The sequence below is a fragment of the Nymphalis io genome, chromosome 26 (genome assembly GCF_905147045.1).
Source record: "Nymphalis io chromosome 26, ilAglIoxx1.1, whole genome shotgun sequence".
Classification (NCBI taxonomy): domain Eukaryota; kingdom Metazoa; phylum Arthropoda; class Insecta; order Lepidoptera; family Nymphalidae; genus Nymphalis; species Nymphalis io.
The window spans coordinates 6,322,704-6,350,417 of record NC_065913.1 but is presented as its reverse complement, the minus strand read 5'-3'; the positions used below and the strand labels follow the sequence as shown (position 1 = coordinate 6,350,417).

The 27,714-nt window shown below is 40.2% G+C and overlaps 2 protein-coding genes across 2 annotated transcripts in view; one reads left to right on the top strand and one right to left on the bottom strand.

Moving 5' to 3' along the window:
* LOC126778443 (nephrin-like) overlaps positions 1–27,714 on the top strand; it is a 337,695-nt gene that overhangs the window by 87,548 nt on the left and 222,433 nt on the right. The window lies entirely within an intron of this gene.
* LOC126778412 (dynein axonemal heavy chain 1-like) overlaps positions 1–27,714 on the bottom strand; it is an 89,161-nt gene that overhangs the window by 37,662 nt on the left and 23,785 nt on the right. The window contains exons 29-45 of the mRNA XM_050501911.1: positions 27,413–27,591; positions 27,036–27,199; positions 26,570–26,746; positions 22,756–22,879; positions 18,557–18,654; positions 17,553–17,625; positions 16,853–16,970; positions 15,539–15,717; positions 14,692–14,854; positions 14,276–14,386; positions 13,511–13,602; positions 9,937–10,091; positions 9,093–9,210; positions 8,476–8,679; positions 5,752–5,965; positions 5,341–5,503; positions 591–709 (exon numbers count right to left, since the gene is read on the bottom strand). Of these exons, the coding sequence (XP_050357868.1) occupies positions 591–709; positions 5,341–5,503; positions 5,752–5,965; positions 8,476–8,679; positions 9,093–9,210; positions 9,937–10,091; positions 13,511–13,602; positions 14,276–14,386; positions 14,692–14,854; positions 15,539–15,717; positions 16,853–16,970; positions 17,553–17,625; positions 18,557–18,654; positions 22,756–22,879; positions 26,570–26,746; positions 27,036–27,199; positions 27,413–27,591 (2,451 nt within the window). The remainder of the gene's footprint in view (positions 1–590; positions 710–5,340; positions 5,504–5,751; positions 5,966–8,475; positions 8,680–9,092; positions 9,211–9,936; positions 10,092–13,510; positions 13,603–14,275; positions 14,387–14,691; positions 14,855–15,538; positions 15,718–16,852; positions 16,971–17,552; positions 17,626–18,556; positions 18,655–22,755; positions 22,880–26,569; positions 26,747–27,035; positions 27,200–27,412; positions 27,592–27,714) is intronic.

The following is a 27,714-nucleotide window of genomic DNA, read 5'->3' as shown; positions in this document are numbered from 1 at the left end:
AGAGATGTCAACCATCGCTTACATAGCCAATGCGCCACCAACCTTGGGAACTAAGATGTTATATCCCTTGTACATGTAATTACACTGGCTCACTCACCCTTCAAACCGGAACACAAAAATAACAAGTACTGCTGTTTTGCGGTAGAATATCTATGACTCAATGTTACTAAATAAATAAATATCTCAAGATGTCCGTGATATTTGAGATCCTTTTTGTCCATCTTGGGGCCTCTAATTTTGTCTCGTTAAATACCATGTAGATTTAACGGATACAAACCAGTACATTTACCATCTTATAAACTATGTGAAATAAAATCCGTGGTTCAGTTGCTTCGTAAAAAAAAGCCAACCCATAATACACTCTTTCAATATTTAAATATTGAGGCGGCCTCATTTATCTCTTGGTCGACGGTGAAGGAAAACCATCGTTATAAAATCTTTACGTATTAGTTGAACATCTTCACATGTGTATTTACCATCCCACAATGGTGCAGTGTTGTGAAATAAGCCTCAAACCGCCTCAAGATATAGGATATTAATCCAGCAGTCGAAGATTTACACGCTATTACTATAAGGGTTGCAAAGCATACCTGCATATTGCCACTCAGGGTCAACCTCATACTCTTCGAGATTATCCATCCAATTATACCAATATGGATTAGCTGGTTCGCCATCATCGGTTGGGTCAGTGAAACCACCATCATGCAAGCTATAAATAACGTTTTTATGATAAAATAAAATATAAATATATATATGAAATATATTTTATTTTAAGTCGTTTCAGAATATTCCATAAAAAAACGCTTAGATGAATAGTTGAGATCGCTGTAATATAATTAAAAAAAACGATGAATTTATTTGTAACAGCGTAAATTTCTGGTAAGGTATATAAAAGCCCGTTTATTCTAGTCGAGAACTATTCGTTTTCCTTGTTATTCGGATAATAAAATTTTCCTTCTTTTCTATTTTTTTATTGAAAGGTTTATATTTGCATCTGTCATTATTTCATGTAATTTTTTTGTTTGCTAAAAATAGTAACTAATATATATGTTTCCCTAGTATCCTTTATTCGTTGGCCTCTGATCTGTACATACATATAGGCCTCTGCATCTTTGACAGAACAGTGATTTAAGCGGCATCGCGAAGGCACTTGCGTTCATGACTGAAAAGACCAATGCGAGAGAGGATCCTTCGGCCGCACTTCCGACAAGTGTATGCGTCCCCAAATGGGCGGGGGTTTGACGCCCGCTCATGACGCATAGTGTGTTTATCTTTTAGTACTTTAAACCAGGCATTGTCATGCTTTGATTGACCTTCGTGAATAAGGCGTCGCCACTTGGCACGGTCCTCTGCCAGTTCCTCCCATCGATTGCTAGGGATGTTAAACGCAACCATATCACGCTTAGCGCAATCTTTGTAACGGAGCATAGGCCGCCCAACAGACTTTTTTGCATCCACAACCTCTCCCAGTAGTATTTGCCTTGGAAGACGAGTCTGCTCCATTCGATGCACGTGTCCCAGCCACCGTAACCGTTTTTTTTTTGAGAATGGCCATGATGCTAGGCAGCTGTGCCTCGCCTAGAACAGACTCGTTAGTCACGCGATCCTGCCATGTGATGCCCAGAATGTTCCGAAGACAGCGCAAGTGAAAAGTGTTTAGTCGGCGTTCTTGTTTTGCGTACGTTGTCCACGTTTCTGCTCCATACAAGAGTGTGCTTAGGACACATGATTGGTAAACAAGCATTTTCATTTTTACCGTAAGGTGTCTGTTATCCCAAGCCCTTGTACAGAGTCTCCCGAACGTAGAGGCTGCTTTGCCGATGCGGAAGTCGATCTCTGCATCAAGCGACAGATTGCTCGACAAATGCGACTCAAGGTAGCAAAATTTGTTAACCACCTGTAAAGGTGCGCCGTTAAGCAAGATGACTGGTTGCTCTAAACATCCTTCCGCTAAAATAACGGTCTTCTTGCAGTTTATGGACATTGAAAAGAGGTCGCACGTTCTGGCAAATTTGTCCATTAGACTCTGGAGTTGAGCTTGGTCATGAGCAATGAAGGCAGCGTCGTCAGCGAAGAGGAGACTATCTACAAATAGGTCCTCTCTGTGGCGTTTGGACTTGAGCATTGAGATGTTGTACAGCCTACCATCGGTTCGCGTGTGCAAGTGGACGCCTTGCTGTTCATCTCCAAAAGCAACCTTCAGAAGCACCGAGAAGAATATTCCGAACAAGGTGGGGGCCAGTGCACAACCTTGACGAGCACCACGGCGTACTTCGAATGGCGTGGATGTGTTGCCATTGTGCAGGACGGTGACTTCCATATCTTCGTGGAACGATTGCACTATCCTTAGGAGTTTTGGGGGGCATCCAATTCTGACAAGAACCGAGTACAACCCCTCTCTGCTCACGGAGTCAAAAGCCTTGTTTAGGTCTACAAATGCAATGACTAGGGGGGTATGTTGCTCCCTACACTTTTCTTGTACCTGTCTGAGTGCAAATATCATGTCGACAGTTGACCGTTGGGACCTAAAACCACATTGTGCCTCAGGGTATACGCGGTCAGCGAGCCTTTGTAGTTTGCCTTAAATGGCCCTAGCAAAGGCTTTACCGACGATGCTAAGAAGAGATATTCCGCGGTAACAGTTGTAGTCGCCACGATCGCCTTTGCCTTTATAAAGAGTGACGATGTTAGCATCTCGCATATCCCGAGAGACGTAGTTTTCCTCCCAGCACTTAGCCAGGTGGTTATGAAGGATGGGCACGAGACACTCAAGCTTGACGACTTCGGTGACAACATCGTCTTTTCCGGGGCTCTTTCCGCATTTGAGCTTCTTGACGGCCAGATAAAGTTCCTCTACTGTGGGTGCAACGTCTAGCTCGTGCCAAGTTGCCAGATTTGGGACAAGCTCCACTGCTTCTGGCTGAATATCCACTGGGCACGAGTAGAGCCCCTTATAGTATTCTACCCATCTTGCCATCTGACGGGTGCTGTCTGTTATAACAGAACCGTCAGTTTCCTTGAGAGGTGCCGTCTTTTTTGGAGTAGGTCCAAGAGCTCTTTTGATGCCCGCGTACACCCCGCCAATATCCCCCGCGTTTGCGCACGCTTAGATGCTTTGGCAAAGCTCTGTCCAATGCACATTTACAAAGAAACGCGTGCTACGCTGGAGTGAGGCTTTTGCCTTCGTGAGATCTTCACGCGTCGCATCGCAAGGGTTAAGACGAAAATTTAAAGCGGCTTGGCGTTTTGAGTCAATCAAGGGAAGTAAGTGCTCCTCATTTTCTTGAAACCAGTCATAAGATTTTGCTTTTTGATAGCCAAAAACCTTGCCTGCAGTGTCGGTGAGAAGAGACTTGACTTTTTTCCATTCGACTTGCGCTGATGCCGTACTGTCCCAAGTTGCAACTTCTTCGCGGACGAGTTCCCCAAATGACTCCACTACTTCCATGTCACGAGTCTTGAAAGGATTTATCTTTTTTCGACCGAGTGGCTTCGAACAATGGACTCTCCTAGGGACAAGTCGGACTTTAGTAGCAACGACGCTGTGATCGGTGTCGCACTCGGCACTGTGAAACGCCCGCGTGTGGAGCGTTTCCCGTAGATCCCTCCTTCTTGTAAGAGCAAGGTCTAATTGGTGCCAGTGTTTAGATCGAGGGTGCATCCACGAGACTTTCCGCATCATTTTGCCTTTAAAAAAGGTGTTGGTAACACACAGCTGATGCCTTGAGCAAAACTCCAACAATCGTTGTCCGTTGTAGCTAAGCTTGCCTATGCCGTGTGCACCGAGGCATTCAGGCCAGGCTGATGTGCCCTGACCAACGCGGGCATTAAAGTCACCCAAAATGTGCAGTCTGTCAGTTGGATTTACCCTGCGCACTGTCTCATCGATTTGGCTGTAGAATTGATCCTTGGTCTCAGGTTTTGAACTAAGCGTCGGTGCGTAAGCGGAAATTAGCGTGACAAAGCCGCTTTTTGTATTTAGACGCAAGACCATAATCCGCTCGGAAACGCCTACAGGTGTCTCTATGGCGTTGATGAGATGGTTTCGAACCGCGAAACCTACACCATGCTCTCGTGTTTCCAAGGAACTCTTGCCCTTCCAGTAAAAAGTGTAGTTAGCTTCACGCAAAGACCCTTCGTCTTCAGTTCTGGTCTCTTGTAAGGCTACAATATCGATATTGAGCCTTTTAAGCTCAACGTCAATACTGTAAGTTTTGCGCAGTTCTGGGGCGCAATCGGAGCTTCCGTAGGTGTTCGGGAAGCCTGTCCTCATCGTTCGGACATTCCATATCGCAAAGCGCATGTAAGCAGCGTTGGTGTGGGTTTTGAGATTTTTGTTTCTTTGAGCAGGTGGTTAATGTCACAACGTCAACGTCTAGCTGTAAGGCTTGTGTTCCGTTTACCCAGGCGGAACAAGTTAACGCTGAGGCGGATCAGTACCTTATTGATCGGGGGCTGCCCGACTTAAAGCAGGCGGTAGCTGATCAATGGATCTACGATGGATCCTCCTACTGTTAAGAGTGGCCCCTGGCGTCCACACTTACGCCTATTCGTGCTGACTTATAACCGGTGACTGCCACTCTCCGTGTTGTTTTCCACCTGCAAGACAGGTAAGCGAAGTGTCCTCTCCGTGGATGCTGCTACGCCTGGGCCAGGCGACTTTATGGCAACACGGGCTTGCCCAGTACCCATGCCACCCTCTCCTCCTCCCCAGCAGGGTCCGCAGGAATGACGAGTCAATACGTGTGGTGCTGGTTTGGCCGCAGGTAAATGGCTTACGCCTAAACGGAGGCACCACTCCGGGCTTAATATTAGTTTTCCTTCTTTTTAAGAGACTCGGTGTTGACGTCTCTGCCGTTGGGACGTGGGATGTGGGAGCAAGGGCGTGACGCTGGGATAATTTTGGGAAACAGCGTATCAAGGAGAGGGGTGAGGATACTGTGATCACGGAAGATACAGGAATGTGAGACTAGTAGCTAGAGCAGTCCGGGGTCGCGTACCCGTAGTTATTCCAACCAGCTATCAGACAGATAACTGGTAGATCCACCCTCTGAACCTTCTGATCTGTAACTAGTAATCAAATGCTACTGAATTGCAACTCGTAGAAAATTTTACTATCGGTAAGCGGAAATCTGAAGGTTAAAACAATTGAATCAAATAAATATGCTTTAAACGAAAATAGCAATAACAATTCAGGTGTTTTACCAACATTGATTTTCAGTGGTTGCGGTTGACGGTGTCAACAACTGGCATAAATTAAAAGAAATAATAATAAGACGATATAGCCTAATGGTTCTAAAAATTAATACGTAAAACCTAAGCAGAGTTTATCTTTCTTACGTGTAGTCGTAGACTCGGCCTTCTTTAGGGAACAGTGGCTTTGTACCGTTTTCCTGCATGAGCTCTCTTAAAAAGTTCGAGAAGATAGTTCGTCCATTGTGATCGCAAGTTGCACCCACGGACCAGATCACTGACCAAATCACCCAGCAGGGAGCCAATTTCGCTATAGATACAAAAAGAATAATTATTATTAAATATTTAAGTAATTTTTTTATGTTTTTGTAGGTGGATGGGCGTAATTCTGCCATTTTAAAATACATACATTTGGCCTATTTGTCCGTTCATCTACCTATGATTTAAAAAAAATCTATCATTCAAAGAGGCATTATGTACTTTAGAATGGCAGACGTAGAAGGTATTTCGTCACAAACTTAATTAATATATACATAAGCAATTTTGCTGTATACTTACGCATCATAGCTAAAAAGGCAGCACCAGGAGGCGGTCTATCATCTTTACCAGTAAGAGGCCTCAATCTATAATCCAAGAGTTCTAGGAATTTTAGCACCAAAGATGAATCTATTGACGCTACAATTTCAGTCAATTTTAATCGTACTAGAGACAAGGCTGGATACAAGTACGTTGTTATTAGGTTTGGAAGGATCTTTCGAATATTATCAGCAATCTGAAATGATAATAACACGTTTTTGATGTGAAATATCTATTGGTGCGCCCTTGGGAAGAACTCGTATGCCGTGACATGCCTCCTATCCGCCTCCACTCTCTATTCCCTTGTATCTTTGTATGTGTGTGTGTGTGTAATAATATAATAAATATATTTATTTAATTAACGAAACTGTATGTTTTTAGTCCATGTTCTTTTATTGGTTTTTGTTAATTACAAATTATTTCAATTACTATCAATTTTGAAGTTTCACATCTGCCAGTCATCCCATGCCGGCTACGGTATTATATAAATATACATATACAGTGCCGGATTAAGCAAGCGCGGGTCCGTAGCATATTCTTTCGAAGGGACCTTGATCTGCTATCATCATGTCAGCCAAAGCACGCCCGTTCGACGTGGACAAAGGCCTCCCCCACGAATCTGCTGTGGGTTCTATTTATTAATAAGATTTTAACTTCAAAGATCGAGCCATAGAATTTCCAGTAGATAGAATACACCATTAGCTAGTCTGCACCACCAATGCACCTCGACAAAAAATTAAATGATTGCTTTGAAATCTTAATAATTTATTTGAATTTGAATATGGTCTTTAGTTGTGTCTTACTTTAATTGATTTGTCCGCTGACGACCATTACAATGCAAATGTCACCTGTAAATACAATGATGTCCTGGCGACCAGTCTGTCAATATTACAGTGCAAATGTCAGCCGTCAATATAAGGATGTCCTGACGACCAGTCTGTCAATATTACAGTGCAAATGTCACCTGTCCATATAACGACGTCCTGATGACCAGTCTTTCAATATTACAGTGCAAATTTCAGTCGTTAATATAATGACGTCCTGACGACCAGTCTGTCAATATTACAGTGCATATGTCACCTGTCAATATAACGATGTCCTGACGACTCGTCTATAAATATTACAGTGCAAATGTCAGCTGTCAATATAACGACGTCCTGACGACCAGTCTGTCAATATTACAGTGCAAATGTCACCTGTCAATGTAACGGCGTCCTGACGACCAGTCTGTCAATATTACAGTGCAACTGTCACCTATCAATATACCGGCGTCCTGACGAGCAGTCTGTCAATATTACAGTGCAAATGTCACCTGTCAATGTAACGGCGTCCTGATGACCAGTCCGTCAATATTACAGTGCAAATGTCACCTGTCAATATACCGGCGTCCTGACGACCAGTCTGTCAATATTACAGTGCAAATATCAGTCGTCAATATAACGACGTCCTGACGACTAGATTTGTTAAAAATATTAGGTTACTTCTGAGCTTGCTCTGAGTTTGGGCTGCCGTCGGGTCAGGGGCATTTTGCCAACCCTGCTATTCTAAATTTAAGCCACTGTGTAGGTTACAATGTTGTGGGTGATTAATCTTACAATAGATTACTATAGGCCCGTTTAGGCTCTGACAAGTACAAAAGGCCAGAGATGAGATTGGCCTGGCCTTACTGATATTTGATACTACACAAATTATTAGTTTTAATTCATATTTCAAAGTTTATACTTATTACAAAGTAGGTATATTATTTTTTAGCTAATTTTATATTAGCTAATTGTATATATTTTATATTTTTGTATCTGTTTCTTATTATATTTTTTAAGCTTTTACAAAGTAATTTTCTAGATTTCATGTAGGAAAATTTAGAAATAATTTATTCGTATTAATTTCCGTGAGCAATTCATATTCTATTTACATCAAAGCGAGATATTTCAGACGTTCTTGACTCATAGTATTCCTTAACTCATTTTTTATCTGCTTCAATTTCGAAAGTGATTATTTGACGTGGATTGTCTTAGTAGGGAAAGATGTAACGTTTCAGTTTCACGTTTTTGTGACATCACGTAAATTCACGTCTTAATAAGTTTCACTCAAAAAATTACGCTCAGGCAGAGATGAGTGAGTTTTAATATGCGGGGCCTCCGTTTGCGTGGGGCCTCAAGCTATTGCTATTTTTGCTATGTGGTTAATCCAGCACTGTATATTTATAAACGTCGAAGGAAGTGACAGAACAAGAATAATAATAATTTTGTTAATATTTTTAAATTTTGATTTCATTTTATTTGTTTATATTGTTTAAATTTTACATATTTATTCTTTATTGTACGTCTTCGTCATGACCAATTAGAGTAGAGGTTAGCCTCGAACAGGTTGGGGGCACCACCTTAACATGCTTTTGGTGGCAATTCTAAATAAGATATGGGATCGGTGGGGGTTTGCAGTATTATATAAATCTAGGGTTTTTATTTACATTAGCAATACTGGTGGTGGACCTCTGACTCCGAATATTTATTTTATATATAAAATAACTGAATATACAACTATGAAAGTTGGAAAATATAAGTACTTTTAATAGAGATGGTTGTTAGACCATATAAAGTATATGCATGTTGTAACTTCAAGGCGGGTTTACCCAAAGCCATACCACCAGGTAAAGGTCTAAGCTACGACGTGTTCACATTTGCTCCAGAAACATAAAAAAATACTAACCGATGGTAAATTGCTCTTCATCCAAGCATTAACGAGTGGCTGAAGACCTACAACTTGCGTATCCAGGTACACCATACCACAGCGTGATACAGTGGCCGGTGACGCTACAGCCAGATCAGCTACTTCGAATATCATTCTCTGTCTATCTGTCAGCTTCATTATTTCACCACTTGATAGGCACAGCTTTTTATTATCGTCTAATACCTACAAAAAATGATTAGATTTAAGACCAACCACGATTAAAAAAAAATTAGGTTAAAAGTATTTTGTTAAATAAAAATATTCGTATTAATTAGATATGATATTTTGAATGATATCCTGGGTTTTTTTGGGTATTCACACACGGCCGTCTGATCTAAAATTAAGCAGAGCTTGTACTATGGAAACCAGACAACTGATATACTACATATACAACTTTTCTTTTGTAAATACATACAAAGGATACTCAGGACAAACAGACACGTTCATGCACACAAATGTCGGTCCTGGGTGGGAATCGAATTGACAACCTTCGGCGTGAAAGGCAAGTATCTACCAACAACGCCAACCGGCCCGTCAAATATTGAACTTGCAACATTAAATTTGATTGAAATTGACAAATCAAATAGTAAACTTACCGTGTTCATATTTTCAATCCACACAGCATCAACAGGACCATCGAAAACATACCACCGTTTGTCCATATCCTCAACCGCTATACCAGCACGAACTAAACTTGACAGGATACCGTCCGTCCTGTGAAAAATTAATTTTGTTCCTTAAATACCACATTAAATCTTTGAAATAATAGTAAGATAAGGTGGATATTATTGTTATAGATGATGATGATGGCCACAGCAGCCAATATTAAGAGAGATTATCCAACTGCGTAGAACATGACACAACGTGCGTGTACGCAAAAACAGATGCACTCTATATTTTTTCACTCTCAAAATCGGATTTATGGTAATCCGACATAACCAGAAACAGTTAAGGCGACTGATTCACGTGGTATCTGAAGGACGGGAGTATGCACACTTGCAACCAGACTCAGGACTCGCTAAAAACCGAACAACTTTGGCTTAAACCCCAGGTTCTCGGGATCTGATATCTAGCCACTAGACCAACCAGGCAATCGTAACTAGATTATCTTGCAAGAATAGCTACAAAAGGATTTTTATCATGTATTTATACAAATTCACCTTCAACGAATGTTTATAGGAGTTGAACGAAGAACTATTTTGTTATAATATACATAATACCATGAGACAATATCACTCATTATGTTGTACGCAATTTCCAATATATGTATTGCCATCTCTTTTACTTGTAAGCATTTTAAAAGGGAAGCAAATCTTTTAGTTCCATCAAATCAATTTGATTATTCAATTGTCAAAATTTTATCTATAAGTTATCTGTTCAAGACTTTCTATTATATGTATTTCTTTTATTAATCTAATTATATTACAAAAAAAAAAATACCATTCGTGAGTTTGCAAATCAAACTCTCCGTAAAGCTGTCCCATTGTGATTGATTTCGGATTAACGACGAAAGTATGTACCGGAGTGAAAGGAAAACCGTCCGGAGCTAATTTGCCTTTAATAGCCGTTAAGGCGTCTCGGAGAAATTCGTAGCACTAGAGAAAGACAATTGTATTATTAGAATTTTAATCAAATTTATTAAATTCGAATAAAACACAATCGAAGATATTTTAAACGTGTTTATTTTTTTCTGATTGCGCATTTTAATTTTCTTTGGCTTTGAAAGCGTTGAAAAAAAAAGACAATGTTTTGTGATGTTTAAGGATTTGTAAAAATATCGGGTTACTTCAATCTATCTCACTTAGGGCAATCGTTGGTGGTTTATAATAACACAAACGTATGTTAATACTAGCGACAGTAATTATATATATTTTAAGGAGAATAAGTCAATCTTTCCAAACGTCATACGTCAAGCTATCAGATTGGTTTTAAAAATTAATACACTTTTGGCGGAAAGCAGCGCGAAATACGGTCAGGCGTATCACTAATATCATTTTTATAATAATAATAATTTATAAACCAGACTTTAATAAAATTATTAAGTCAATACTTCTTTTTTTTCCAATAAATGTAATAAAATTCATTTTATTTTGTTTATAATGTATATACATAACTACTAATAACATTTTTGTTGTACTTAACGGAAAAAAAGACGACTGAAGCAAAACATAATAAAATAATCAGAGCATTTTGGAGACGGTTTTAATAATTTTTCGATTAATTTTTTTTTTAATTGTTTCGTAATTTTCTCTGTAAGTGAAATCTTTTGAATGTAAATTTAAATGTAAATCTTTTGAGAAAATAAATGTCTAACCGTTTTAGTAAACAATCATTATTACATAAATAACTGCGCTCCGCCGTTTCATTTGCTTACTATATAGACTCTGTTATATACATATATATTATTTTAGGGAGTCGTAAAGATCAGAAATCGTTATATAAAACAGTGAACTGAAAACGGCATGGACAATAGTGTGTAGCGATAAAAGCTATGACAGCATCATTGCTTGGAGTGCCGATTGAGACATGGAAAAGGGGAGCACACGTGTGGACTACATTTTATTCCGATTTCATTTTCAAATGTTATACAATAAAAGCGAGTACAAACCACACCATTTCTCAGCGCGTTTCTATTACAAGCTTATGTTCAATTTCGCAGCCAAATTAACTGACTAACTAATGATGTAGCTCAATCGAAACCATTTATTTTTATCGATAACAGAAAAACATTTAATTTAATTAACGAATCGAGAATTTTTTGTCCTATATAGACAAAATGTTGTTAAGTTTACTTCCATTTTTAAATGTATTTTGAACATTTCCCGCCATCATAATAATCTGCTTGTTAAAGTTGACTGGCAGATAAATAAAGAATTAAAATTCTAATTAGTAATTAAATGATTATTTAGTTTGAAGTTAAGACCTACCTGGTGGTTGGACTTTGTGCAGGTCCGTCTGGGTGGGTACTTCCCACTTATCAGAATTTCTACTGCTAAGAAGCATATATTAGCAATACTTAGTATTGTTACATTACGGTTTGAAGGGTGAGTGAGCCAGTATAACTACAGGCACAAGGGACATAACATCTTAGTTCCCAAGGTTGGTGGCGCATTGGTGATGTAAGCCATGGTTAACATTTCTTACGATGCCAATGCCTATGGGCGTCTATGTCCTATTCTATAAAAAAATATGGACCTAATAGTGTTTTGCTAACAATACATAAGTATAAAGATCTTTATTTCCATATAAAGATACGTCACTTACATGGATACAATAAAGTAAAGCTAAATGACCGTAATCTTTTACAAGTCATTTTTATTTTTATTTTTTATTTTATATACATAGCATTCATAAGAAACAGTGGCGTTGACATCGCCACCTATCCATACAATTAGGAACAATTTGTTTTTAATAATTAAACACCTAAAAATCTGAAGAATTCAATCTAATTGACTGAACTCTATTTGTAATTGGAAATAAAACAGGCAAGTGACAATGACGGGCTATGACCAATGGCATTATAAGAACGTACATGTTTGGTACCAGTAACAGTAACAGCCTGTGAATGTTCCACTGCTGGGCTAAGGCCTCCTCTCTATTTTTGAGAAGGTTTGGAGCTTTTTCCACCACACTGCTCCAATGCAGGTTGGTGGAATACACATGTGGCACAATTTCAGTGAAATTAGACACATGCAGGTTTCCTCACGTTTTCCTTCACCGTCAAGCACGAGATGAATTATAACCACAAATTAGGCACATGAAAATTCAGTGCCTGAATTCCAGACCTGGGAATTGAACCCTGGATCTCTGGGTCTGCGGCCTTACATCAAGCCACTAGACCAACGAGGTAGTCAACCAAATGAAAATATATCTTTGATAAAAAAATATTTCAGTTGTCAGACCGTTATTAAAATAATAATTAAAATTCCGTCAAAATAGCGAAATTCATTGTGAGAAAATGAAGAAACGAAAATGAATATAAAGAAACTGAATTTATTAAAACTCACCAACTTTTTTGATTGAATGAAAATAATAATAAATTAAAAATATCAATGTGATGATATTCTTACAATAAAAACAAAAACGGAGAAAGTCACGGGCGTATAGAATTGAATTTATATGTATATATGTATAGCAGTACTTGGTATTTTTGTGTTACGGTTTGAAGGGTCACTGGCTCACAGTGTTATTTAAGGCACAAGGGACCTAATATCTTAGTTCCCAAGGTTGGTGGCGCATTGGCGATGTAAGCGATGGTTAACCTTTTGACCAAAGTCTATGGGCGTTGATGATCACTTACCATCAGGTGGCCCATATGCTTATCCGCCTATCATATATAAAAAAAGTATATTTTCTTTATGGTAGGGTATTGTGCAAGCCGTCAAACCGCAATATTTAGTATTGTTGTGTTCCAGTATGAACCAGTGTTACTTCAGGCACAAACCGTAACCGTAACAGCCTGTGAATGTCCCACTGCTGGGCTAAAGGCCTCCTCTCCTCTTTTTTGAGGAGAAGGTTTGGAGCTTATTATACCACGCTGCTCCAATGCGGGTTGGTAGAATTCACATGTGGCAGAATTTCAGTGAAATTAGACACATGCAGGTTTCCTCACGATGTTTTCCTTCACCGTAAAGCACGAGATGAATTATAATCACAAATTAAGCACATGAAAATTCAGTGGTGCTTGCCCGGGTTTGAACCCACGATCATCGGTTAAGATTCACGCGTTCTTACCACAGGGCCATCTCGGCTTTTCCAGGCACAAAGGACATAACATTTTATTTCTTAAGATCGATGACGCTTTGGCTATGGAAACGGTTAGTATTTAAAATATACGTATATATATATTAAAGTTGTTAAAAATAATATGAACCACACATACTATATCAAAACTGTAGTGTCAGCGGACCACTTACACTTATTTCGGCCTAGATCTCATACGCTGCGTATAGAGAACAAAGTACGATAAGGAATTTCGTTTCGAAATATGAAAAACGCTTTGAACATTATATACCTTAGTTTTTCCAGAGCCTGCAGGTCCAACCAACATTAATCCATGACGCACTACCGTCGTCTCATACAATTGAATGATTTTGAATATGAATGCTGTAAATAAAATTATTTCATACTTAAATAACTTAATAGCTTAGTGGTATACGTGACTGACTTGGAGTCCAATGGATATTTGAGTGCAGTCGATACCACTCTTAGCTTTTCTTCTAAGACGATATCATTTTAATTGAATATAATTGAAATGCGCGTGAGAAATCAAAGTGAAAAGTAGAAGTGACATAGACTTTATTTGTCTCACTAAAGCTTTCTGGGAGACTGGTAGTCTGTAAAAAAGTTAAATAATTATGGATACTAGTCTCACAAAGGAATGTGTACTTTGTTAAACGGTTTTATATTATTAATTAATAAAAAAATCCTCTCTTTTTATATGATAATCTTTGGAGTTTATTCCACCACAGAGCTCCAGTATGAGTTGGTGTGTGTGTGCAGATATAAGATAACTCGTGGGTATAATCGCGTGAAGCAGTTGGTACTTTTTTTCTAGACATCTTTACTCTCACAGAGTTGTACATGCATTTGATGTTTAATTTTATAATTGGGATTAACGGTATTTGTTCCCACGAGTTATCTTATATCTCAATAAATAATCAAATTGGTTAAGTAGTTTTCTAAGATTAGCGCGTTTAAACTACCAGACGAACTGTCAACCTGTTCATATCTTTATATACATTGTGAATTGATAAAAATAATTCAAAGATTAAGTTACTATAAAGGTCATCGTAGCCTTTCTTGATAAGCATGTTCCTTATAGATTGTTCCATTATACCATAGTCTACTATAGGTATTTCCACACGTGGAAACAGATCAGAAATTATTCCTGGAATAATTTAATTTTGTTAAAAGGACAATTTGCAACAAAATGACTAATAATGTTAAATTACTCCTTAATCTGCTAGGACGGCGATCCGACTCGACCGTGGAGAGTTGCAGAAATAATGGCTTTATGTACATAGATATGGGTAAAAACAATACCAACTTCCAACTCCGGGCGGCTAATGACAATTTCCTGGCATAAAAACCTAGTAACTGTGATACCAGCCATACCTTGGATTTGAATCGCAGGAACGTATAGGCTTATAAACTACAAAGTTAGAATATGTCAAATATTATGATCATAATTACCATTGAAAAGAACTAGATCATCAGCAAGGAATTTAGGTACATTAACATCACGCAAAGCTCGCAGAACAATTTGTCGTTCGTCACCATCCGGCATTTGACGGATTAGATTACCAGCTACCAATATAACGGTTTTCACAGCTCTCATGCCAAAATCGTAATGTTCCTAGTGTGTTATTTGTTTTTAAATTATTATTATTAATTGTTAGAGCTGGTATAGTTTACTTTCACAAGTAAACTATTAAAATATTTTTTGAACATGTCCAAAATAATTGTAAATGTTCTAATGCTGAACTTTATGCACCTTCTCCTTTTAATGAAAAGTTTTCTTAAGCTTATTTCACCTAACCGCTCTAGTGCGAGTTTGTGGATACAAATGTAACATAATTTAATTTGATTCGTGTAAGTATCGTCACTCAGTTTTTATTCCTCGCTTTGCACGTATTCAATTATGGACATAAATGAAGCAAATGAAATATTAGTTATGCTTGTCCTGATTTGAACAGGAAATCTTCACTTAAGATGTACGTCTTCTCCATCCAGTAGGCCTTTACGGCTCCTTAACTAATTTTTAATATTTACTTATATTTAAATTACTTTTTCGAACATGTTTGAGCAGCTATCTGGTCTTACAATCAATTTCTTTATATAGTTTGAAGAGAAAATAAATATATTAGGTAAGCCAAAACAGCTGCTGTTAAAATAATACTTAAATACTCATTGCATTGACCTAGAAATTGCGATACTAAAGATCCATCATGTAAAATTGTAAGTTGAATGAGTAATAAGTTTTGCCGAAACAAATATATAATAATTGATATATAAATTTGATAAAAATAATTTAATTTACCTGCGACGATAATTGTTCAGAGCTAAGTCTAAACGTTGTCGTTATCTTTCCAGCTAAAATCTTCGCTTCAAAGAATCCATATGAGAACAACGATATTTCTGCTATCAGTGCGTAGTCTGGTACCATCATTGCAATTGGTCGGAAGAGTGCTTTTAGATTATCGGGCAGTTCGGTACGGCCTAGAAAACAATTTTTTTTTATAGAATAGGAAGGCGGACAAGCATATGGGCCACCTGATGGTAAGTGGTCACCAAACGCCCTTATACACTGGCATTGCAAGAAATGTTAACCATCGCTTACATCACCAATGCGCCACCAACCTTGGGAACTAAGATGTTATGTCCCTTGTGCCTGTAATTACACTGGCTTACTCACCCTTCAAACCGGAACACAACTATACCAAATACTGCTGTTTTGCGGTAGAATATCTGATGAGTGGGTGGTACCTACCCAGATGAGCTTGCACAAAGCTCTACCACCAGAAACATAGTTAGTTACTTTAATACAATATTACTTTTATTTGATGGATGAGTCGTTTACTATCCCCCTTTTTAATTATATTTTTTCTGTTAAAGCAATGATTAAAAGAAAATTGTGAAAAATAATTTAATAATCTATAACGATTATAAATCATGACTTGAAGGTATAATAACAATTCTTAAACATAAAACTCTAAGATGGAAAATGAACAAATTATTTTTATTATGAATGAAATGATTTCAATTTTATTGGATGATTAATGTCAATTTTTTTTCCCTTTTTTATTATTTTAGTCAAATTTAAAATCGTCCCTCCCGATTCCCACCCAACGCAAAGCTGCCCATAATGCAGGCCGCATTTCCTCGCTGTATGGCAATGGACAACCTCTGTGCCAAGCGGGACCCGGAGCGACTGTCAAATCCCCGTTTGATGGATTGATATTATTAGACGATTACGATTAAAATTGTACATCTCATACAATTTGCTAATGATTGCTAAAACTTAGGTTAAAAAAAATTATTGGTGTAAGATCCGAAAAGATCTAATGAATAGAATACGTGAATCTTGCGAGTTGGAGCTCGGGTGTTTTTCGATTACGTGTAACCTCAAATGTGTTTTAAATTGCTTGATTTGTGTTCTTTAATTTATCTCACGTTCGGTCATAAAGAAATATGTATATAATATTTGCCACATGGATAACCACAAACCAACAATTCGGAAGAGGGCTCTTCTCGTCACTTACGACGCTAATTTTAAACTTGAATTCGATCATTTTGTCTTTTTTAATCTCATTAAATCCTAGGAATCTAAAAGATATAGTTGTAGTATCCTTACCTGCGTATCCAGGATTCATGGTAATGAAAACCGAACAAGATGCCTTAAGGGGTAACTCGCAACCTTCAAACATAAATTTATCTTGGCGAGCAACTTGAGCCTTTTGTATTGTGACCACCTATAAATAATGAAATTCTAAATAAAAATTTATATACTCGTAGGAAAACAGATTTAATAAAAAAGAAGTCCATTAAGTCGTTTAAAGAGTCAATAAAATGTTTGAATTCAAAGAAAAATTTCATTTACATATTAATAGAAATAGCTTAGAGAATTGCTATTTGGTACATTCTTGATAACGTTTTTTATAGAATTTATATAAGTCCTTACTATAAAAATCACAAGCACCACTGAATTTTCATGTGCTCAATTTGTGTTTATAATTCATCTCGTGCTTGGCGGTGAAGGAAAACATCGTGAGGAAACCTGCATGTGTCAAATTTCAATGAAATTCTGCCACATATGTATTCCACCAACCCGCATTGGAGCAGTGTGCTGGTATAAGCTTCAAATCTTATCCGCAAAAAAAAAAAAAACGAAAGGAGGCCTTAGCCCAGCAGTGGGACATTCACAGGCTGTTACTGTATATAATTTATATATGTCCATACTATAATGACAAAAGCATCTTTGTTGCCAAGAAAGCAGTAACATTGTAAATTAAAGAGAATATTGCATAACTATGAAAGGCACATTAATAACTCACCTGTTGAGCAACAACCGACAAAACTTCGATGTCTATTCTGTTAAATTCGTCGAAACACGCCCAAGCTCCTGACCTATAGATTCAATGTTAAGCAAATGTTACGCGTAATTTTTCTTAAAATTAATCTTGATAATTAAATATAGAATTATAAAAAAACAGTAATATGATTACGATTTAAATATGAAATGAATATTTCTTTATAAAAAGTGAAGTAAATGCTTCAAAAATACAATTACAAAATGGTACATGTCCTGCTCCAATTATATGTTTCGGCATTATTACGTCAGCGTACGAAATTTGGAACACTTCTGATCATAGCACTTGGGTTGGAAAAAAGGTTTAAGTATATTATATGCTCTATAACCGACATCTTCTACTCTATTATTATAGAATAATTTGATTTTAAACGAACGTCGCTGCAATGGCCAATGCATTTATTCGCTCAAGATAAATTTATTTTTTAAATACCTTACATAATCAGAGACGTTGGAAAAACATTACAAATATATAGAAAGATATTCTAATTTACATATAATATAATTGATAATATTTTTTTATTTAAACCTCGGCAGAACGTGTGATGTTGATTTTTTATCTAAATACCGTGATTTTTATAGAGAAATCGGGTATTATTTAAAAAAAAATAGACAGAATAGAGTAACAGCCTGTGAATGTCCCACTGCTGGGCTAAGGCCTCCTCTCCCTTTTTGAGGAGAATGTTTATTAGAGAGCTTATTCCACCACGCTGCTCCAATGCGGGCTAGTGGAATACACATGTGGCCGAATTTCGAAGTGAAATTAGACCATGCCGGTTTCCTCACGATGTTTTCCTTCACCGTCAAACACGAGATAAATTATAATCACAAATTAAGCACATGAAAATTTAGTGGTGCTTGCCTGGGTTTGAACCCACGATCATCGGTTAAGATTCACGCGTTCTTACCACTGGGCCATCTCGGCTTTTTAAAAAATAGACAAAAAATAATAATTATAAAAATTCTTACGCCGCAAGTCCTTTGAAAAATTTTCCCATAGCCATGAAGTCGAGTTGATCGGAGCAGTTGAACACTACACATTGTACTGCTAATGCTTTTGCTAAATCCTAAAAAAAATTTTTTCATATTACATACAAAAAAAAATTATATTATATCAACAATCAGACTAATTAAAAATGTGAAAGTAACTTCCGGTTACTTTCTATGAAATCATACAACCGATCCTAATATAATATGATGTAGGCTATCTGCCTAAGGCATATATATGATTTTATATAAATCACGAGATATACTGTGAAATATGAACTCTATGGGCGAATTAAATTTGAAAGTAAATAATCAGTTTATAGATTATTAAATTAAGGTAGTAATCGTTAACGATATCTTAATCGCTTTTAATGTAGTAAGTAGTGGGAGGAAATATTATAAGTACCACCAAAATAAGACATTTATAAAATTATTATATTACTTATCAACATTTATTGGTATTTATTTGTTCATCTAAAAAAAAAATCAAATCAACAGCCAATCGTTGTCCACTGCTGAACATAGGCCTCTCCCAAGGTGCGCCAAAGCTCCCTGTCCTCCGCCTTCCGCATCCAGTTGGTGCCCGCCACCTTCTTAAGGTCGTCGGTCCACCTGGCTGGGGGGCGCCCTACGCTGCGCTTGCCGATTCGCGGTCTCCACTCTAGGACTCGTCTGCTCCAACGGCCATCGGTCCTACGACATACGTGACCAGCCCACTGCCACTTCAGCCTGCTAATTTTGCAAGCTATGTCGGTGACTCCGGTTCTTTTCCGGATAATCTCATTTCTGATCTTATCCTTCAAAGATACTCCGAGCATAGCTCGCTCCATAGCACGCTGAGCGACTTTGAATTTGTGGACTAGTCCCGCAGTTAGTGTCCACGTTTCGGCACCGTATGTCATGGCAGGTAAGACGCATTGGTTGAAGACTTTCGTCTTCAAACATTGCGGTATAGACGACTTGAGGACTTGACGAAGGTTGCCAAATGCTGCCCATCCCAAGCGAATTCTTCGATCGGCTTCCTTCTCGAAGTTGTTCCTACCGACTTGTATTATCTGTCCTAGGTAGGTATATTCACTAACAACTTCGAGAGGTTTCCCCTCGACGTATATCGGTCCCGGCACGACATGCCTATTGAACATGACCTTGGTCTTGTCCAAGTTCATACCGAGACCGACACACCGGGAAGACTCGCCTAGGCTACGCAGCATTTCGGTGAGTTGTTCCAGCGACTCTGCTATGATGACGATATCGTCGGCAAATCGAAGGTGTGAGATGTACTCGCCGTTTACATTGACTCCATACCTAGTCCAATCCAGCGTTTTGAAAACGTCTTCCAACGCGTTGGTGAACAGTTTCGGGGATATTACATCCCCCTGTCTCACCCCTCTGCGCAGTTGGATCGCCTTCGTCTTACAGTCCTGGATGTGGACAGTCATTGTAGCGGCGTTGTACAGACATCTCAGTACCTCGATATATCTCCAATCGATATGACATCTCTGCAATGAGTCGAGCACTGCCCAGGTTTCGATGGAGTCGAAGGCTTTCTCGTAGTCCACAAATGCCATACACAGCGGCTGATTGTACTCTTCGGTCTTCTGCACAATCTGCCGAACAGTATGGATGTGGTCCACGGTGCTGTAGCCTGATCGAAAGCCGGCTTGCTCTGGGGGCTGGAACTCGTCAAGTCGTCTGGCGAGACGGTTCGTGACGACTCTTGAGAACAGCTTATACACGTGACTCAGGAGGGAGATTGGTCTGTAGTTTTTCAAGAGGGTTTTATCACCTTTCTTGAAAAACAGTACCACCTCACTCCCGCTCCACGTTTCCGGGGTCTTGCCATGTTGGATGACGGAATTAAAGAGGCTTGCTAGCTCTTTCAGGACCGGAGTCCCGCCTGCCTTAAGCAACTCTGTTGTGATTCCGTCATCTCCCGGAGCTTTGTTGTTTTTAAGCTGTTCTAGAGCCGCCCTAATCTCTCCTTGGTCAACGACCGGGAGCTCCTCGGAGTAATGGCGCATAAGAGGGGCGCGCTGGTCATCAATACTGATTCCCACGGGTTTATCCGATCTTGAAGAGAACAACTGCCCATAAAACCTCTCTACTTCTCCGATAATCTCAGGCCTAGAGGTAACGACCCCACCATTTTCAGTTTTAAGTTTTGTCAGACGCGGCCTCCCAAACTTGCGAGCGAACACTTTCGATCCCCGATTTTGCTCAATCGCAGCCTTGATGGCACGGGTATTGGAGCGTCGGAGATCGCGTCGCGTCAGCGTTTTTATTGTTCGGTTTAAGGCCTTATCTGACAAAAACGATGGTAGTTCTCGTCGTTTTCTCATGAGCTCGAGTGTCTCAGCAGAGAGTTTTGGTGCGTTGTCTCTTCTCTGTGGCGGAAAACACTTGCGGGATGTGTTTTGCAGTATTTTGACCAGCGTGTCGGTTCTCTCATCAATGCTGCTTATGGTTTCCAACGCGGTGAATTGATTTTGAAGTTCCATTTGGAACTTGTCGGAGCCTTGAGCAGCTTGGAGCATGGTAGGTCGGAGAGTAGACCTCATCATTCTCGATCTTTCGGCTTTTAAGTTGATATTTAGAGTGCCTCGAACCAAGCGGTGATCACTTCCGGTATTAAACCTGTTGATCACTGAAACATCTCTAAATATGTGCCTTTTATTCGAAATGATAAAGTCTATCTCGTTCCTTGTCACGTTATCGGGGCTTCGCCAGGTCCACCTCCTCTGAGGCTTCTTTTGAAAGAAAGAATTCATCAAAAAAAGCCCCTGCGCTTCGAGAAAGTTTACCAGCATTTGCCCCCTGTGATTTCTGCAGCCCAAGCCGTAAGGTCCGACTTTCGATTCACCGCTATCTTGTACTCCCACTTTAGCATTAAAGTCTCCCATAACAACATTGTAGTGGGCCCTCGAGGTGTCGTTGAGGGCCTTTGCGATGTCCTCGTACATCGCTTCGACCACATCATCAGAGTATGTCGAAGTTGGCGCATATACCTGTACAACCTTCAGGGAGTACCTGTCGGAAAGTTTTAGGACAAGGTACGCTACCCGATTCGACACACTACTGATTTCCACAATGCTGCTAATGAGATCCTTTTTGACAAGAAAACCGACACCACCCTGGGAGAGGTTATCACCTTCGCGGAAGTAGAGTAAGTTACCGGACTCTAGAGTTATCGTGTCCTCCCCCTGTCTTCGGACTTCAGATAACCCCAGTATATGCCAGTTTATATGACTTAACTCTACCTCTAATTCGGCGAGGTGATGGTCCAGCCTCATCGAGCGTCCATTATACGTTGCCATTTTCAGTCGTTTTATACGGTAGCCTGCCGTGAACCGGTGATTCTTAGCACCCCCTGCCCTGCCGATACCGCGACCGCTACCTTGGTCGGGCCTAGCGGGCTTGCCGGTAACTGGGGGCCTTTTTTTTGGGCGCATCTGCCATTAAGGGAGGGGGTTTGCCCATACTCGCCGCGCTGGGCAGGCGTGTTGGCGAGCGCAGTAGGGGGTAAGATGTCTATGGGAGGGGGGACGCTGCTGCCCATCCCCCCTTTTCCCCGTCCCTCAGTCGCCTCTTACGACACCCACGGGATGAGATTGGGGGAGTACTATTCTAAGCCGGTACTCCACGGCGATGTTCATCTATAGCACTTAAATATTATGCTGTAATAGAGAAGATCTGGACGGCTAGGCCGAATAGCATCCAGACCGGCTTAGGAATCCAAAATCCATTAAGAACTACATGGAAGGCAAAATAATAAAAAATGATTGCGATGCTTTTTTTTTTTATAGAATAGGAAGGTGGACGAGCATATGGGCCACCTGATGGTAAGTGGTCACCAAACGCCCTTAGACATTGGCATTGTAAGAAATGTCAACCATAGCTTATAGCCAATGCGCCACCAACCTTGGGAAATAAGATTTTATGTCCCTTGTGCCTGTAATTACACTGGCTCACTCACCCTTCAAACCGGAACACAACAATATCAAGTATTGCTGTTTTGCGGTAGAATATCTGATGAGTGGGTGGTACCTACCCAGACGAGCTTGCACAAAGCCCAAGTTCTAAACTGATGGAAAGAAACACCAATAGCATAGACAACACGGATTGTGGAGACTAGAAGACGATATAAAAAAGTATGTATAAATGTTGTATATTAAATTTATTACCTTAGTAGTCTCAGTTTTGCCTGTACCAGCTGGTCCAGCGGGAGCACCTCCGAATTTAAGATGCATCGCACACATCAACGTCAGATAGCAACGATCGGTCAACGGAGTGATCACAAGACGACCGCTGTGAGATGTTTTGTTTGTTAATTTTATTATATTTAAGAAATCTGTGATTCGTAAATTTAAATCGAATAGAACTAATTTAGGGATTCATTTCAAGTAATTTATTGATTTGCCGTGGAGTACCGGCTTAGAATAGTACTCCCCCAATCTCATCCCGTGGGTGTCGTAAGAGGCGACTGAGGGACGGGGAAAAGGGGGGATGGGCAGCAGCGTCCCCCCTCCCATAAACATCTTACCCCCCTACTGCGCTCGCCAACACGCCTGCCCAGCGCGGCGAGTATGGGCAAACCCCTCCCTTAATGGCAGATGCGCCCAAAAAAAGGCCCCCAGTTACCGACAAGCCCGCTAGGCCCGACCAAGGTAGCGGTCGCGGTATCGGCAGGGCAGGGGGTGCTAAGAATCACCGGTTTACGGCAGGCTACCGTATAAAACGACTGAACATGGCAACGTATAATGGACGCTCGATGAGGCTGGACCATCACCTCGCCGAATTAGAAGTAGAGTTAAGTCATATAAACTGGCATATACTGGGGTTATCTGAAGTCCGAAGACAGGGGGAGAACACGATAACTCTAGAGTCCGGTAACTTACTCTACTTCCGCGAAGGTGATAACCTCTCCCAGGGTGGTGTCGGTTTTTTAGTCAAAAAGGATCTCATTAGCAGCATTGTGGAAATCAGTAGTGTGTCGAACCGGGTAGCGTACCTTGTCCTAAAACTCTCCGACAGGTACTCCCTGAAGGTCGTACAGGTATATGCGCCAACTTCGACATACTCTGATGATGTGGTCGAAGCGATGTACGAGGACATCGCAAAGGCCCTCAACGACACCTCGAAGGCCCACTACAATGTTGTTATGGGAGACTTTAATGCTAAAGTGGGAGTACAAGATAGCGGTGAATCGAAAGTCGGACCTTACGGCTTGGGCTGCAGAAATCACAGGGGGCAAATGCTGGTAAACTTTCTCGAAGCGCAGGGGCTTTTTTTTGATGAATTCTTTCTTTCAAAAAAAGCCTCAGAGGAGGTGGACCTGGCGAAGCCCCGATAACGTGACAAGGAACGAGATAGACTATCATTTCGAATAAAAGGCACATATTTAGAGATGTTTCAGTGATCAACAAGTTTAATACCGGAAGTGATCACCGCTTGGTTCGAGGCACTCTAAATATCAACTTAAAAGCCGAAAGATCGAGAATGATGAGGTCTACTCTCCGACCTACCATGCTCCAAGCTGCTCAAGGCTCCGAAAAGTTCCAAATGGAACTTCAAAATCAATTCACCGCGTTGGAAACCATAAGCAGCATTGATGAGAGAACCGACACGCTGGTCAAAATACTGCAAAACACATCCCGCAAGTGTTTTCCGCCACAGAGAAGAGACAACGCACCAAAACTCTCTGCTGAGACACTCGAGCTCATGAGAAAACGACGAGAACTACCATCGTTTTTGTCAGATAAGGCCTTAAACCGAACAATAAAAACGCTGACGCGACGCGATCTCCGAGGCTCCAATACCCGTGCCATCAAGGCTGCGATTGAGCAAAATCGGGGATCGAAAGTGTTCGCTCGCAAGTTTGGGAGGCCGCGTCTGACAAAACTTAAAACTGAAAATGGTGGGGTCGTTACCTCTAGGCCTGAGATTGTCGGAGAAGTAGAGAGGTTTTATGGGCAGTTGTTCTCTTCAAGATCGGATAAATCCGTGGGAATCAGTATTGATGACCAGCGCGCCCCTCTTATGCGCCATTACTCCGAGGAGCTCCCGGTTGTGACCAAGGCGAGATTAGGGCGGCTCTAGAACAGCTTAAAAACAACAAAGCTCCGGGAGATGACGGAATCACAACAGAGTTGCTTAAGGCAGGCGGGACTCCGGTCCTGAAAGAGCTAGCAAGCCTCTTTAATTCCATCATCCAACATGGCAAGACCCCGGAAACGTGGAGCGGGAGTGAGGTGGTACTGTTTTTCAAGAAAGGTGATAAAACCCTCTTGAAAAACTACAGACCAATCTCCCTCCTGAGTCACGTGTATAAGCTGTTCTCAAGAGTCGTCACGAACCGTCTCGCCAGACGACTTGACGAGTTCCAGCCCCCAGAGCAAGCCGGCTTTCGATCAGGCTACAGCACCGTGGACCACATCCATACTGTTCGGCAGATTGTGCAGAAGACCGAAGAGTACAATCAGCCACTGTGTATGGCATTTGTGGACTACGAGAAAGCCTTCGACTCCATCGAAACCTGGGCAGTGCTCGACTCATTGCAGAGATGTCATATCGATTGGAGATATATCGAGGTACTGAGATGTCTGTACAGCGCCGCTACAATGACTGTCCACATCCAGGACTGTAAGACGAAGGCGATCCAACTGCGCAGAGGGGTGAGACAGGGGGATGTAATATCCCCGAGACTGTTCACCAACGCGTTGGAAGACGTTTTCAAAACGCTGGATTGGACTAGGTATGGAGTCAATGTAAACGGCGAGTACATTTCACACCTTCGATTTGCCGACGATATCGTCATCATAGCAGAGTCACTGGAACAACTCACCGAAATGCTGCGTAGCCTAGGCGAGTCTTCCCGGTGTGTCGGTCTCGGTATGAACTTGGACAAGAAAAAGGTCATGTTCAATAGGCATGTCGTGCCGGGACCGATATACGTCGAGGGGAAACCTCTCGAAGTTGTTAGTGAATATACCTACCTAGGACAGATAATACAAGTCGGTAGGAACAACTTCGAGAAGGAAGCCGATCGAAGAATTCGCTTGGGATGGGCAGCATTTGGCAACCTTCGTCAAGTCCTCAAGTCGTCTATACCGCAATGTTTGAAGACGAAAGTCTTCAACCAATGCGTCTTACCTGCCATGACATACGGTGCCGAAACGTGGACACTAACTGCGGGACTAGTCCACAAATTCAAAGTCGCTCAGCGTGCTATGGAGCGAGCTATGCTCGGAGTATCTTTGAAGGATAAGATCAGAAATGAGATTATCCGGAAAAGAACCGGAGTCACCGACATAGCTTGCAAAATTAGCAGGCTGAAGTGGCAGTGGGCTGGTCACGTATGTCGTAGGACCGATGGCCGTTGGAGCAGACGAGTCCTAGAGTGGAGACCGCGAATCGGCAAGCGCAGCGTAGGGCGCCCTCCAGCTAGGTGGACCGACGACCTTAAGAAGGTGGCGGGCACCAACTGGATGTGGAAGGCGGAGGACAGGGAGCTTTGGCGCACCTTGGGAGAGGCCTATGTTCAGCAGTGGACAACGATTGGCTGTTGATTGATTGATTGATTGATTTGATTGAAATTGAATTTATTGAAATGTCGCTAAATCATGAAATGTATTTATGATTGATGTATTAACGAGTAAGTCATCGAGAGACGCAAGATCTCAAATGGTTGATAACGCATTGACAAAGTCAATTATGCCTTCTACTTCTTATTCTACGCCAATGTCTATAGACAAAGTAATTTAAGTACCATAACTAGCCTTTCTTATTAAAAATAATTTATTTTAAATATGTAATGAGGATAAATATATATTATTCGTTATCAAACAACAATGAAAGGCAAATGATTTGCCTGAAATTATACAGATCAAATTCAATTTGCAGTTACCAATTCCTCTATTACATAAAAATACAAATAATTTAGTTGAAGCAATACTTAATACAAGAAAATATACTTTTAATCAATATGAATATGTATACCTATTCCCTAAGTATTCATTTTGATAGGTAAAGATCGAATTTAAAGCCCGAACGTCGCAATAGTTCTGACTAAATTGCCGGTAGTACATTGACGTGTCCAAACGCTCTTCATCTTGATATATCTCTGGTAACTCATCTTCTTCTAGCGGTCTCATATCTTTTATCATTTGATAGTATCTGATGATAATAATTCAACATTAATAACTAACATAATCACAATTTCATAATTGTGAAAGAACTGATAATAAAAGAAGTACGAGTCCTGCGCTTGAATTATATCTAGTCGGATTGCCGTACCATGGAGAGTACACCTGTATCGCAAACTCTTGAATACCAACTACATCAATAATATTTCCTGCCTTATTTGTGAATGACCGCTTTGACAGAAATCGGACAAGATGACATAGCTACTACGGTCATCATGCTTTTACTAAAACATTTATTAAAGTTCTAAATATTGTATTACCTTAGTTGGCAAATCCACTGGAAATCAGATACATTTTTTACGTTTTCATCGACTAATGTTTTTGTCACATCTCTCGCATGCACTTCAATAACGATTAGTGCACAAAGAACTTCTCGTTGGAAGAATGTTAATTCACCCTTTACTAGCGCACGTAAACTGTCCAACTAAGAAAATGTATTCGAAGTCATATTAGAATGAAGAAGAAAGATTGAAGATGGAAGTGTGCGTTTAAATATAATAAATAATAATTTAACAAAATTGGATAAAAACTGCCACCTAGATATTTAGCTGAACTAAAATTGCAGGTTGATTTGCTTGTATTTCTTCGTTTGAAAAAATATTTAAAACATTATTATAAATTTCCCGATAAACGGTACCTGTTGCAACATTTCTTCAAAATATAAATCCATGCGATAATCAGCAATTGCTTGTTCGACTCCAGCCGTCCAAGCTGTTTGAGAACCTGCAATTACAACTTGTCCGGGCCAACGTAGTACCCACTCAGCTCGTGGGAGAGTCCATATCTCTTCCATGGATGCTACCAGTGTTAAGCGTACTGTTGGCAATTGCAATCAAATCATATTATTTATTATAATAATAACAGTGAGTGGCGGTGACCAGGCGAAAGTATTTATTTAATAAACTGTTAAAATAGTTCATGGCTCCTATTGGATAATAT